At 44.5% G+C, this 14,938-nt stretch overlaps 1 protein-coding gene across 2 annotated transcripts; it reads right to left on the reverse strand.

Annotated features, from left to right (window-relative positions):
- Window positions 1-660: 660 nt before the first annotated feature.
- Window positions 661-14,630, reverse strand: LOC121549748 (zinc finger C2HC domain-containing protein 1A). 2 transcript variants are annotated; one of them, XM_041861611.2, is made up of 10 exons: window positions 14,523-14,630; window positions 13,453-13,532; window positions 12,818-12,934; window positions 12,526-12,561; window positions 4,861-5,002; window positions 4,177-4,328; window positions 3,929-4,031; window positions 3,467-3,572; window positions 3,214-3,324; window positions 661-2,786 (listed from the first exon to the last, which is right to left on the reverse strand). In XM_041861611.2, the coding sequence occupies exons 1-10, from the start codon at window positions 14,536-14,538 to the stop codon at window positions 2,651-2,653; spliced, it is 999 nt and encodes a 332-aa protein (XP_041717545.1). In that variant the 5' UTR covers window positions 14,539-14,630; the 3' UTR covers window positions 661-2,650. The 2 variants fall into 2 exon arrangements, with proteins under 2 accessions (XP_041717545.1, XP_041717546.1); XM_041861612.2 differs by lacking the exon at window positions 12,526-12,561.
- Between the last annotated feature and the right edge of the window lie 308 nt (window positions 14,631-14,938).

Consider the following 14,938-nt stretch of genomic DNA (forward strand, 5'->3'; position numbering starts at 1 on the left):
CTGGCTGAATGTGACCTGCAGGGACAGTGTTGGTGAGGACTGGTCAGTGCATGTACCGGCCCGTACCGTAAATCCCAGATTATCCCATTCAATACTGATTCAAAATGAACATGGAGTACGTTTACATGCACAGTAATAATTCGATACTAAACAGACTATGGCAGTAGGCAGACTATGCAATAGTCATGTAAACATCTTACTCTGATCATCTTAAATCGGTGTAAGGTCAAAACTAAGTAAGTATACGGTTCTGAGTAATCTTTCGAATTATTAGGACATGTAAACACCCTAATCGGCGTTCCAGCCGTGTATTTGATCTGCGCATGTGCTAGCACCAGCTGAGCGAGCGTCCCTCTTTAGCACGAGTGAAGTGAGGTCGAGTGCCTTTTTTAAAATTAGTTTTCACATACAAAACGTTATATATCCGAACTCAGAATCAACGTATATTTTGATTGGTGATTTTCTGCATTTATCAGAGTGCCATCAGGTAGCCTGATTACAGACGTGTCCATGTAGACAGGCTTATTAGGGAAATCGTTATTCTTGCAAAGCACGTAAACATTTTAATCAAACTATTATATTAATCTGACTATCCACAAGAATCACATAATTGTGTGCATGTAACCGTACTCACTGAAGGAAACACAGAACACATGTAGGTAGATACAGAGAAAGGCTTTAACAAAACCACAAAAAAAATACAACAAAAAAAAAAACAGAGATGAAATAAATGAACCCATTTCCTTGTATACAGTATGTGGAAATAGCAGTATATGAATGATGGTCAATTTTAACGCCTTGTATCGGACATGTTATACCGTGTTTTGAAATTGCTGCCTTTAAAATTATTTAAAATCCCTGACCTGTACCACAACTATTTAACAGCAATGGCCTCTTACACTGCATGTTAATGTTTATTTTCGTCATTAATTTTGTTCTAGATGCAGCTCTGCAGTCATAAAATCTGATCTCAAACCTAACCCTTACCACACTGCTAAACCTAATGCCTAACCCTAAATGAAGACCAAAAAGTACATTTTTGTTTTCATGAATTTTTACAATATAGACAATTTTGACTTTGCAGCTGTCCTAAGGGGAAATCACCCGGGCCGTGTCTAGACTTGACAGTTCATGCAGATTTTGTATTCTGTTCATATAGTTCTGATCAGGTCATACGTCTACACCTACATTTAAACGTGTCTACCATGTCCACAGTGTGTCCGGATTCCAAATGCCAGTATGTATGCATTCTACAAACGGTGGAATAGGCCAAATATGAAAATAACTACTGTAGCTAACTAGCCAGCTAACCTCTGTAGCTAGCCGGCAAGCTAGTGAGCAACGCTAAAGGGATTGCAAACGGGATAACTCTAGCTAAACAAAAACGTTTTTCTAAATATTAGCTAGCTGGCTACCATTTGAGGCCAGCAAACACGTTCCTCACACGCTAGGAAGGTATTTCCTCCAACGTTATAATGAAAAGGTACCTCTCTGTCCCAAAACATGTTTTCTGGAGACTTGTGGGAGGAGTGCCGATGATGTCGCCCACTGTATGCGCTTTCGGTAGCCTGATTGCGTCCAGACTGAGGGGAAATCCGCACACAATGCATCCCTCACCACCTCCTGAAGTGGTCAGTCAGATCTTAACACAATTCGACCACAAAGCGTCTAGACCCGTCTTTTCAATGCGATCTTCGTATTCTGATAGCAGAAGTCGCATGTAAGTGTCAAGTGTAGACACGACCTCAGTTCTGCCTCCAGGACAAGACTGATAACAATAAAGGTCAACCTGCTTTTACACTGGTCCCAGTAAAAACAATGTGTATTCTTTTCCAAATACTTAACATTAATTATACTCATGACAATGAAAAGAATGAGTCCACTTTGCCACATCACACATTCCATTCATCTTCAAGAATTAAACTCCTTTTTTTTTATCAGTAGTCAATCATATTGCACTTCAATAGTAACACATTGAATATGTGAGGCAGGAGAGAAACGGGTGGGAGGGAGTAGATGGGATGAGAGTGTGGGTTTCTACCTAGGGTTATATTGGAGAGGGCTTGTAGACCATGGTACACTGGTTGGGATAAGAATGGGTTAGGATGGAAATTGGGGGGACAGTATGAAAAAAAAAAAATGTATGCACTCTGGATAAGAGTGTCTGCTAAATAACTAAAATGTAAACGTAAATGTAAATTTGGGGTAATTATTTACTTGAGCCTTCTGTTGTAAAGCCTACATAACACTGTCATAATAATGACATTAACAGTTATGTGCGCTGATATCAAACTAACTTTACAATATTATGAGGGGGAAAAAACTCATTCCTGCTGGCCAAGTACTATTTTAGCTAGGTAAGTGTTATAACACCATTATGGCCCAGGGTTCCAGTGAAGTGCCACCCTTTTATTTAATTTCCTATTTCCCTCCTCTCCTCTCATCTTTCCTCTTTTCTCTCATATATTTTTCTCCGTTCTCCTATCCTCCTCCCTTCTTTCTCTCTCCTCCCGTCTCTCAGAAGGACATCCTAGACTCCTCTCTACATCTACTCTCTTGCCTCTACCCCACTCCTCTACTCCTCTATCCCTCTGTATTCTCCTCCTCTACCCCTCTCCTCTACTCCTCTCTCTTCTCCTCCTCTCCTCCTTTAAATACACATCCTACGAACCCCACACTCACAGCAGAACTTGGCCCAGTCTACAGGGTACTTGGTTCCACACTCGTGGCAGAACTTTGTCATCATTCCACCATTATCCACATCATTTTCACTTTTGGCATCGCTCCTGAAGTGGAGAAAGACAGGGAAGGGGAAAAAAGTAGAGTGAGATATAAACAGAGAGAGAGAGAGAGAGAGAGAGTGAGAAAGAGAGAGAGTGAGAGTGACAGAGGTCCCATGTGGCTCAGTTGGTAGAGCATGGTGCTTGCAACGCCAGGGTTGTGGGTTCAATTGCCACGGTGGACCAGTATGAAAATGTATGGGCTCACTACTGTACGTCACTCTGGATAAGGGTGTCTGGTAAATTACTAAAATGTAATGTAAATGTAGAGAGAAGGCAAGCACTGCAGTGGTTTAATTATGCTGAGCAATACCACAACCTACCACAAGAGGACAGTGTTTATTGTCTGGACTTGTATTTTGTCTAACACATCCACTGCAAGTGAACCATCACATACAATCTCCCAGTCACACTCATACAGGCCTTTTCCTACCTGGAGTTGTATTTGTCTGCGTTGTAGGCTTTCCGGTTGTTGAGTCCCCCTGCTGTCTGAGAGATCTTCACAGAGCCATAGGAACCTACTGGACGGGGCTTACCGACAACACTGATAGAAGGGAAGGGAAGAGTTTTTACTGGTGGTCTTAAACGTATAATGTGTGTTACATATTGACAGGATTTGGTGACGTGTGCGTGCATGCAGGTGTGTGTGTGTTAATGTTGTGCGCATGGTGTGTGTGTGTACTAACCCTGAAGGTGGACTAGTGAGGCCAGAAGCGGCGGTGCGGTTAGGAGAGTAACCAGACGGAGTGCTCCTCACTGATCCTGCAGAGGGAACCTTACTGGACGAAATCCCTATAGGGACGAGAAGAGAGGAGAGGAGAGGAGGGGAGAGGAACAGAGGGTGTAGACTTAAAAACATGTCAGTCCTGTCTCTCCAGAAAAGTGGCTTCAATTCAGTGACATTGTATCTGGATGGCTGATATGCCCAGCCCAAGAGGTTTTGTTGATTGTAGCACCATATAGTATTAGCTTCAGTCAGTGTGGCCTAGCACAGAAGAGACAGGGTCTACTTGGAGTTGTCCTCTGTAAGACAGAGAGACAGTGTTCTAAAAGAGACTGAGCAGAAATAGAGACAAGCATGTGAAATAACCCCTGTGTTACACAAATATCTGCACCATCATCTGACTGTGAGACACTGTGTGTGTTACCTGAGGGCTGGCCCAGGACAGATCTCTGGGGTAAGCGGGAGGAAGAGGGCACAGCGGACACAGCAGGAGAGTTAGACTTCTTCACGGCAGCAGGAGGCTTGAACTAAGGAGCGCACGCACACACACTTTTGTTTTATGCAGTGCAACACACTCACTGAACACTTTACTCTCTGTGTATGGCTCACACACTTAAAGAGACATTAAACAAACACACACACACACACACACACACGCCAGTGCTGTCCTACCTGTGTGCGTGCAGGTGTTTTCTTGACGTCCACAGCCCCAGGTACCTTGGCCTTGTTCTGCATTCGAGCGTGTTGCTCCTTACAGAATTTCATGTGTCTGTCTGCTGCATTCTCACTGAACCGCCGCTCGCAATATGGACACTGGATATAATCTAGAACAACACAATCACTGGATATAATCTGGAACAACACAATCACACGGTCACTGGATATAATCTGGAACAACACAATCACACAGTCACTGGCTATCATCTGGAATAAACACAATCACTGGATATAATCTAGAACAACACAATCACTGGATATAATCTGGAACAACACAATCATACAGTCACTGGATATAATCTGGAACAACACAATAACACAGTCACTGGATATAATCTGGAAACACATGAAGGTATTATGTTGTTCAGTGACCTCACTCGCCAATCTTATGTTTAAGAGGGAGAATCTCTAAACAAAATGTTTAGAAGACGGGGGTGGACGATGGGGTAAGGGTGTTGTTACCTGAGTAAGGTTGTTGTTACCTGGGACGTACATTGGGGGTGAAGGAGGGGGTAAGGGTGTTGTTACCTGGGTAAGGGTGTTGTTAGCTGGGTCGTAGGAGGGGGCTGGAGGAGGGGTAAGGGTGTTGTTAGCTGGGTCGTAGGAGGGGGCTAGAGGAGGGGGTAAGGGTGTTGTTACCTGGGTCGTAGGAGGGTGGTGGGGGAGGGGGTAAGGGCCCCCCCTCCTTCATGACCTGAGTGATGCCCTTGGCAGCTCTGATTGTGGCGATGAAGTCCTCGTGTTTCCTGCGCCAGTTAGACTGCTTCTTAGGAGGCTCCGGCTGGAACACACACACACACACACACACACACACACACACACACACACACACACACACACACACCCACACACACCAACACAAACTTCAGTACCCATCCGTCTGGAATGATGAAGGGAAACTGGATCCAAAGAAGTGCCTTTTAATGACTTTAGAATAGAGAAAGAAACTTCTCAGCAACATCTCTCACTCTCTTCTAATACCTAATTCACACAGGCTGTACGGTATGTTGCCCATAAAAAAAATTGGACAATGTTTATATGCTACCCTTTCAAACAGTCCCATTTTTACCACATTATTGCCGGCATAAACCTTTTATACCTTCCGTGCGCATGTATGCACCGGTGACGAGTGGGAGTAGGGGTGTGCCGATGTGGGTGGCCTATTTTAATAAATCCATTGAATATACACCATCACAAAGAAATGCATTATTAATTTGTTTAGGCAGGTCCTAAGATAGATTATGACTAATACAACTTATTTTCAAAAGAATAGAATGGCATATTTTTAGTTTAATTATGTTACTGGTCTATACTGCCCATAGGCTTCTACATGGCTGCACCATGCAGATGAAATCAATAGTTCATTATTTGGTTCATTAAACAGACAAGACACACGATGCACCAAGGGTCTGAGCCTGATCACAGTCAACACACATAGATTTTATATACTGAGCAAAACTATAAAACATAACATGTAAAGTGTTGATCCCATGTTTCATGAGCTGAAATAGAAGATCTCAGAAATGTTCCTGTCACGCGCTGACCTTGAGAGCCCTGTTTTCTCTAGTTGGTTTGGTCAGGGTGTGAATTCTAGATTTTGTATTTCTATGTTGGTCGGGTGTGGTTCCCAATCAGAGGCAGCTGTCGATCGTTGTCTCTGATTGGGGATCATACTTAGGCAGCCATTTTGCCTACCTTAGTTGTGGGATCTTGTTTCTGTTTTGGCTTGTGTAGCCTGTTGAACTTCACGGTGGTTTGTATTTTGTTGTTTTGATTCTGTATTCAGTTAATAAAGGAATATGTACGCATACCCCGCTGCACCTTGGTCTGATCTGTCTATCAACGAGCGTGACAGAAGATCCCACCACCAACGGACCAAGCAGCGTGGCCAGGAAGAGCAGACATCCTGGACATGGGAGGATATTTTGGACGGTAAGGGATCCTGGACTTGGGAAGAGATCCAGGCAGGAATGGATCGCCTCTCATGGGAGCAGACGGAGGCAGCGAGGGAGGATAAACGGTGACTCTGAAGTTCACGACGACGAAGGAAGCCCGAGAGGCAGCCCCAATAAAACATTTTTGGGGGGGCACACGGGGTGGTTGGCGAAGCAGCAGGAGGCCCTGAAATGGCTGACTGTGGAGGAGGTGGAGGCCGCTATGATAGAGGCCCTCCAAGACCTGCAGCTCAGCACTCTGAGAGAGGAGACCACCACCTTACGGGGGCTGTTAGCTAAGAGGGAGCAGGAGATCTCCCTTCAGAGGGAGGCGCTGCAGGAGGCCCACAGGGAGAAGGAGTCAGTGGATGCACTGAGAGAGGAGCTGGCCAGGCAACAGGAGGAGCTGAGAGAGGAGTTAACCCTCCAGCAGCAGAGAGCGCAGTCCTTAAAGCAGGCTGACGGAGCCAGGTTTCAGAGTAGAGCCAACTCCCCGCACTCGCGTTAAGGAGCGTGGGACCGTTCAGGCACCCTGTTATGCTGTGATACGCACTGTGTCTCCAGTGCGCATTCACAGCCCGGTGCGCTTAGTGCCCGCCCTCCGCACTTGCCGGGCTAAAGTGAGCGTCCAGCCAGGACGGGTTGTGCCTGTTCCTCGCACCAAACCAGTGGTGCGTGTCTCCAGTCCGGTAAGGCCCGTGCCTGCTCCTCGCACCAGACCAGTGGTGCGTGTCTCCAGTCCGGTACGGCCCGTGCCTGCTCCTCGCACCAAACCTGTGATGCGTGTCTCCAGTCCGGTACGGTCCGTTCCTGCTCCTCGCACCAAACCAGTGGTGCGTGTCTCCAGCCCGGTACGGCCCGTGCCTGCTCCTCGCACCATACCAGTGGTGCGTGTCTCCAGTCCGGTACGGCCCGTTCCTGCTCCTCGCACCAGACCAGTGGTGCGTGTCTCCAGTCCGGTACGGCCCGTGCCTGCTCCTCGCACCAGACCAGTGGTGCGTGTCTCCAGTCCGGTACGGCCCGTTCCTGCTCCTCGCACCAAACCAGTGGTGCGTGTCCCCAGTCCGGTACGGCCCGTTCCAGCGCCACGCACCCGACCTCCAGCGAGGGTCCTCTGCTCCACCCCAGTGCCAGAGCAGTCCGCTCCGCCGGGGTACAGTTCAGCACTGGTCAGCGGCTCCACTCCTGTGCTGGAGCAGTCCGCTCCACCGGTGTCCAGTCCAGCTCCGGTTATCTGCTCTTCCCCCATGCCGAAGCCATCTGCTCCACCGGGGTCTGAGCCGGAACCAGACGTCAATCCCTCTCCAGGGTCGGGGTCTCCCACACCAGGGTCCAGACAGGGCTTGGTGCATCGTGGGAGGACTGCTGGGCCGGGACCAGATGTCAGCCCCTCTCCAGGGTCGAGGGCTCCCACACCAGGGTCCGGACAGGGCTTGGTGCATCGTGGGAGGACTGAGAGGGGAAGCATTGCGCCGGGGTCCAGACCGGACCGGGTGTGCAACGGGGAGGCAGGAAGGGAGAAGAGGCTTATACCGACGTCGCGCCCGGAGCCGGAGCCGGAGCCGCCACCGAGGCTAGATGCCCACCCGGACCCTCCCCTAATGAGTCAGGTTGGTGCGGCCGGAGTACGCACCTTTGGGGGGGCTACTGTCACGCCCTGACCTTGAGAGCCCTGTTTTCTCTAGTTGGTTTGGTCAGGGTGTGAATTCTAGATTTTGTATTTCTATGTTTGCCGGGTGTGTTCCCAGTCAGAGGCAGCTGTCGATCGTTGTCTCTGATTGGGGATCATACTTAGGCAGCCATTTTGCCTACCTTAGTTGTGGGATCTTGTTTCGGCTTGTGTTTGTGTAGCCTGTTGAACTTCACGTTCGTTTGTATTTTGTTGTTTTGATTCTGTATTCAGTTAATAAAGGAATATGTACGCATACCACGCTGCACCTTGGTCTGATTCGTCTATCAACGAGCGTGACAGTTCCATACGCACAAAAAGCGTATTTCTCTCAAATGTTCTGCACAAATTTGTTTACATCCCTGTTAGTGAGCATTTCTCCTTTGCCAAGATAATCCATCCACCTGACAGGTGTGGTATATCAAGAAGCTGATTAAAAGGCATGATCATTACACAGGTGCACCTTGTGCTGGGGACAATAAAAGGCCACTTTAAAATGTGCAGTTTTGTCACACAACACAATGCCACAGATGTCTCAAGTTTTTAGGGAGCGTGCAATTGGCATGCTGACTGCAGGAATATCCACCAGAGCTGTTGCCAGATAATTTAATGTTCATTTCTCTACCATAAGCCGCCTACAACGTCATTTTAGAGAATTTGGCACTACGTCCAACCGGCCTCACAACCGCAGACCACGTGTAACCACGCCAGCCCAGGACCTCCACATCCGGCTTCTTCACCTGCGGGATCGTCTGAGACCAGCTACTGGCACGCTTGAAGTGTGCTCTTCTCGGATTAATCCCGGTTTCAACTGTACCGGGCAGATGGCAGACAGCGTGTATGGCGTCGTGTGGGCGAACACAATTGTATTTTATCGATGGCAATTTTAATGCACAGAGATACCGTGATGAGATCCTAAGACCCATTGTCGTGCCATTCATCCGCCGCCATCACTTCGTGTTTCAGCATGATAATGCATGGCCCCATGTCACAAGGGTCTATACACAATTCCTGGAAGCTGAAAATGTCCCAGTTCTTCCATGGCCTGCATACTCACCAGACATGTCACCCATTGAGCATGTTTGGGATGCTCTGGATCGACATGTATGACAGCATGTTCCAGTTCCCAACAATATCCAGCAACTTCACACAGCCATTGAAGAGGAGTGGGAAAACATTCCACAGGCCACAATCAACAGCCTGATCAACTCTATGCAAAGCAGATGTGTCCTGCTGCATGAGGCAAATGGTGGTCACACCAGATACTGACTGGTTTTCTGATCCACGCCCCTACTTTGTTTTTTTTAAAGGTATCTGTGACCAACAATTGACTAATTTCCTTATATGAACTGTAACTCAGTAATATCTTAGAAATTGTTGCATGTTGCATTTATATTTTTGTTCAGTGTAGTAAGAATATAATGGAATATAACAGAATAAAAATATAAATAATAATAACTTGTGTCACTGGATGGTGTGGAAACAAACAAGTGATATGCCCTCATTTTACTTGAGTTTGTATGTGCTTTAGAAACCTTAGAATCTGCTCTTTCCACAAGAAAAAAATAATCTGACCTAGATTAACCTTTTGATCCACGTTATCTTATTTTCCTACTCACTCCGCTTTGTTAGAAATCAGGAACATTGACAACTTGCTAGCAAACATCCCTGCCAACTGATTTTTTTAATAGTAGCAGCAGACAGTTATCTAAACAGGACTAATCGTAGCAAAACATGCTCAACATAAATGTCCAACAACATATTGTAGCCTATAGCTTTTGCGACTCCAGCGGCCCGTTAAAAATAAATAAATTGGGGGATCAGAATGAGCCAAATTCTGTAATCCTCTTTTTTTTCTATCCAGGATCAGATCGAATTGGCTGTTTTTGTACCAGTTTTTCTGAAAAGAATTGGATAGAATCATTCGTATCCAGATACCACAATATCAAGATAACAGAATCCAGATTTTCAGTGCTTTGAACAGGCCTACACCTCGCCATCTACTGGACAGGTTGTGGGACTACTTCTACACTGTCATAGGGACACAGAAATGAATAAAGGTACCTTGATTAAAAATTATAGAGCGTGCATATCACTTATAAGTAAGTAGATGCATTTATTTGACAGTTCTCAATATAACTACTGAACACATACCTATACTGCAGTCAATTTAACATACTTAACTTTTGGTTTTCCGATGTAAGAAAACATTTTTGACTTTCTCACCTTTCTTGGTTGTAGAGCCTTTCACCTTTCTAAATACACCCTGAATCCACCCTTCCAGTGGGATAAAGATCATCCAGATTTTTGGGATCAAAACTATCCTAATCACTACCTTTGAGTTTTGAAAAACGACATACAATCCTGATTAAAAGGTCAAATTGGATTACCAAATCCTTATCCCAAATTGTACCGTTTTGAAAAACCTAATGCTAACATGTAATCCTATCTGATTTACCAAAATCCAATAAGATAACTTTTAAAAAACTGCCGCATGATGAACTACATGACGATAGCCAAGACAAAATAGCTTGCATGTCACTTGTAAGGAAATGTAATTGCATAACTTTTAATATAACACTTTAAAAAGTTTAATATTTTTCAACTAAATTTGCCATCTCACTGGATAACTAAAATAATTCTAAACACAAATCCATATTCTTCAGAAGTCTTCATCATATGAAAATGCAACCCCAGCATCTTTGAAGCATGATTGAAATAAGCAAATGCACTGTTTTGTCTCTTTTTGTTGGAGCACTATCAACTTGATCTGCTCTTCAGCAAGAAAAAAGTCAGATGTTATGCTCTCTCTGTTTCCTGCTTTACGAGATTTCCATAGGCATCATCACTGGTGTCTTTCTCAAGATGCCTTCTGTCCTAATCACTACCTTTTGAGTTTTGAAAAACGCCAAAACAACATTTAATCCTGATTAAAGGTGAGATTGTATTTGTATTTATTATGGATCCTCATTAGCTGCTGCCAAGGTAGCAGCTACTCTTCCTGGTGTCCAGCAAAATTAAGGCAATTATACATTTAAAAAACATTACAATACATACATAACAGATTTCACAACATATTAAGTGTGTGCCTTCAGGCCTCTACTCTACTACCACATATCTATAACACAAAATCCATGTGTACATGTGTGCATAGTGCGTATGTGATCGTGTGTTTGTATGCCTGTGTCTATGTTTGTGTTACCAAATCCTTATCCGGAGGATCAGAATCTAATTTTTCTGTTTTGAAAAACCCAATTATAAACATTTAATCCTATCTGATTGGGGAAATCCTAGCAGATAACTTTTGAAAAACTGGCCCCAGGAGAAGAGGAATAGAGGAGAGGCTTGTGTAATTGTGCATTGCCTCATCTGGAAAAGAGAAGCTATGTGTAGCTGAAGAAGCTCATTCATATTAACCCATCATTCGTTGGCTAAATATTAGGCCTAATACTGCGGTAAATGTATCATCACCAGCCGATGTGATCACACCATCATATGCTTTCTCTCCATTCAAACTCCACACCAATTAGGCAATTTGTATATTTTTTTTACCATAGCATTGCATTTACCATGCCGTTTAAGTGCCAAAAGAGTACATATTTTCAAGCTCTGGAGAATAGTGCTATTTGTGTGTATTACATTCCTAAATAGGAATGAATGTGATAAAGTACGTACCAAACTGCATGCCTACCCACAGTATCTATCTGGGATTTGGTTTATCCCATGAAAACGACACTACTGGAGAACACATCTAGGTTCCCTCCCAAAAGTAGGGCACTATATAGGAAATAGGATGTCATCTGGGACACACCCTAGCCAATTATTATTCTGGTAGACAGCAGGGAGGGGACAGCTGTCCAAGACATAATACAGCATTGTTTTCCTTTTCAGTTTCCATTAAAATGCATGTCAGGCAGCGTGGCTAGCTGTCAGAAGCAGTGGAGAAGTATAGGATGTAGCCTAGGCATCTAGCTACTCCTCGTCAATCAGACTACTGTTATCACCTAGATTTAGACTACACAACAAGCAATAGTCTGAGGAGTTGAGCTAAATCACATACAGACAGATCTGGGACCAGCCTAGGAGCGTATAGCTCTGCTCTGGAAGGCCCAAGCACATACAGACAGATCTGGGACCAGCCTAGGAGCGTATAGCTCTGCTCTGGAAGGCCCAAGCACATACAGACAGATCTGGGACCAGCCTAGGAGCGTATAGCTCTGCTCTGGAAGGCCCAAGCACATACAGACAGATCTGAATGCAGGAGAGCTTTTAGTATTTATTACCTTTCCAGTTTAGAAAATGGATTGTATGAAAAAAGTTCATTAAAAAAAATGTCTGTTAGAGAATAGGGAGAGAGTGGAAGAGGATTGGTTCATGCAGTTGTCAGATGACAGTCTTGGATTGGTCAGATGATATTCTGAGATCATGGACATTTCCACCACGATAGACATTATTTGTCTCTCTCACACAGTCATGGTCTGTTCCATATGAATTATAACACACACCAGAATTTCCCTTCTATGGCATTTGCATCCAGTAACTTCATGCCCAGCCCAGCACTACTCGTTAGGCTTCTGTTTCAAATAGAGCTTCTGACACAATAGAGCAAGATACAGTGCAAAAGGGCCAATACATTTTTGAATACCAGCACTGTTGTGTTACAACAACACACAAACGTAAAATAAAGGCTATTCAACTTACTTTCACACTCTTAGCAGTGGTTGTAGAAGTGTGTGACTGAAATACATAAGTGGTTTAAGGTGTATAACAAATTATCAAGAAACAGAAATGATGATGGTCACATTTAGCTAACAAATGTGGGCTTGTTTCACAGTAGAGTGGGTCCTTGTCTTAAACCCATCACTCGGTCCCTTCAACAGCCTCTTTCACAGTGGTCTGAGGCACGCTTTGGCATGTCTGTAGCGTAACAGTTATTGGAGCTGTGTGTGTCTGTGTGTGTCTGTGTGTGTCTGTGTGTGTTGTTATGTCTCACCTTAGGTTTGATGGGTTTGATAGTGGAGATCTCTGTTCCCTCAGCTCTCTGCCTGCCAGAGTCAAACACCTTCCTCTTCTTAGCTGCTGCTTTCTGACAGATTGGGGTATGTTTCTTCTACAGGGGGAGAAGGAAAGGGACAGGGAGGTTTAAACCTCAAAATGCAAGTACATGCTATAGTGTGTGTCTGTATGTGTGTGTGTGTGTGTGTGTGTGTGCGCGTGTGTGTGTTGCTAGCGTACATAATATCAAAGTGTAATCTGTGTTGAGGGAGCCACACCTTAACAACACAGCCAGCAACACAACAACATAATGACTATCAGGTGCTGCTCACTCTATCCTCCATCCATTTGCTAACTGCTGTGGACAGTATCACCAAAACATAGATAGTGGTCATTATTTAATTACCGCCTCCACATGTTTAGCTAGCGTAAACATGGCTATTTAACCTCACCAGTGTTTGGCAAGCATATCAAAACATAATCCCAGTTTTACTCTGCTGCAGAGGTATAATTATGAAGCATGAAGGATATGTATGTCAGTGAGCCAGCCAAGGCTCATCATAGAAAACAACATGAATCTGTACACAAATCTGTGTGTGTGTGTGTGTGTGTGTGTGTGTGTGTGTGTCCTACCAGGACTTTAGTGAAGAAGCTCCTTCCACAGATTTTACAGGGGATCAGCTCTTCGTTGGAGGGCGGAGCCTCCTCCACATCTGTACAGAAGGGAATGGATGTAGAGAAGATGAAGAGCTGTCATACAGGCTAGGCTAGGCTAGGCTAGGCTAGGCTAGGCTAGGCTACACTACACCACCAGGGGCATAAGAGTACTTGACAGAAATATGCCTAGGCCAAATGGGTAACAGAATATCTGGCAAGCAGGAATATAGCAAAGCTATGTGTTGGTTAGTGTGAAATGTATTTTATCTAATTCTATTCTAAATGATCAGGCAGGCACCCAGGCAGCCTGAAACATAACAGCACTTGACAGAAATATGAAGCAAGAGGTGCCAGGATTAAGCTAAATGTATTCAAGTAACAAACACTACTATGCACTGGTTCCAAATAGCATTAATAATTGCATAAAATAGTAGACCATTCAGAATTGCTAAATAATATAAATGCTTCAGTCTAGCAATGCATCAAGGCTGTTGGTGATGGTTTCAGTGGCTTTAAGGTTTGAGAAACATTTTAGATGTAGCTAGCTAGGTTGTGACAGACCCATTTTTAGGCTATTGTTTAGGTTGTGAGATAAAATAAAATAAATATTGATCTAGGTTATTCTATCAATGTTAGCTAGCCGGTTAGCATGAGGCTGCCAAGCCTGCCATTCCAAGCACACAACATGTCCTTTCTTCAAGCGCTGTGGCCTATGTAAGGCTATCAAATAGCTATAAAGCTAGCAAATAGCAATCAACTATTCAATCAGTTAGCTATTCACCTATTCAAAGCAAGGTAAAAGCATGGATTACGAACAACCAGTGCCACCAATATTGGGATAACGCCCTAACCACAGGCGTCATACTCCACCCTGTTTTGGCCAGACACAGCAAAGAAAGAGCTCGGTCAACGAAAATAGTGCAGTTCTGCGGCACTGAAAAATCAACACAATAAAATAAGAAGTCGCATTGAAAACCTCGGATTTATTCAACAGTAAAAGCGATAACTGGTTATGTCCTCAATTTCTTATTTACTAAACGTCTTACCCTCAAAGTCCTCCATCTCTCTTGTCTGTGTCGGTCGCTGATGCTGCTGTAGCAACTGACTTGTCTAGGAAACGGCAGCACGTCCCAACATCGGAGGACTTCATCGGCCATTCCTCTGCCGCTGGCAGACAGGAATGGGTGCATTGTTTATTTTGAACGGCAGGTGGGGCGTGGGAGGCAACCCGTTCACTCTGTCTGTGGATTGAAGTTTCACGTTTCGAATAAAATCAAATCAAATTGTATTTGCCACATGCGCCGAATACAACAGGTGTAGACATTTACATTTACATTTTAGTCATTTAGCAGACGCTCTTATCCAGAGCGACTTACAGTTAGTGGGTGAATCTTTTATTTTTATTTTTATAAATATATATTATATTTTTTTTACTGGCCCCCCGTGGGAATTGAACCCACAA

This window comes from Coregonus clupeaformis, chromosome 34, assembly GCF_020615455.1.
Source record: "Coregonus clupeaformis isolate EN_2021a chromosome 34, ASM2061545v1, whole genome shotgun sequence".
In the NCBI taxonomy this organism is placed as follows: domain Eukaryota; kingdom Metazoa; phylum Chordata; class Actinopteri; order Salmoniformes; family Salmonidae; genus Coregonus; species Coregonus clupeaformis.

Coding starts and splice junctions, on each gene's coding strand:
- LOC121549748 (XM_041861611.2), bottom strand. Junction 4,032..4,176: donor AAACACCTGCACGCACACAG/GTAGGACAGCAC, acceptor TGCGCTCCTTAG/TTCAAGCCTCCTGCTGCCGT. Junction 3,325..3,466: donor CTCACTAGTCCACCTTCAGG/GTTAGTACACAC, acceptor CCCTTCTATCAG/TGTTGTCGGTAAGCCCCGTC.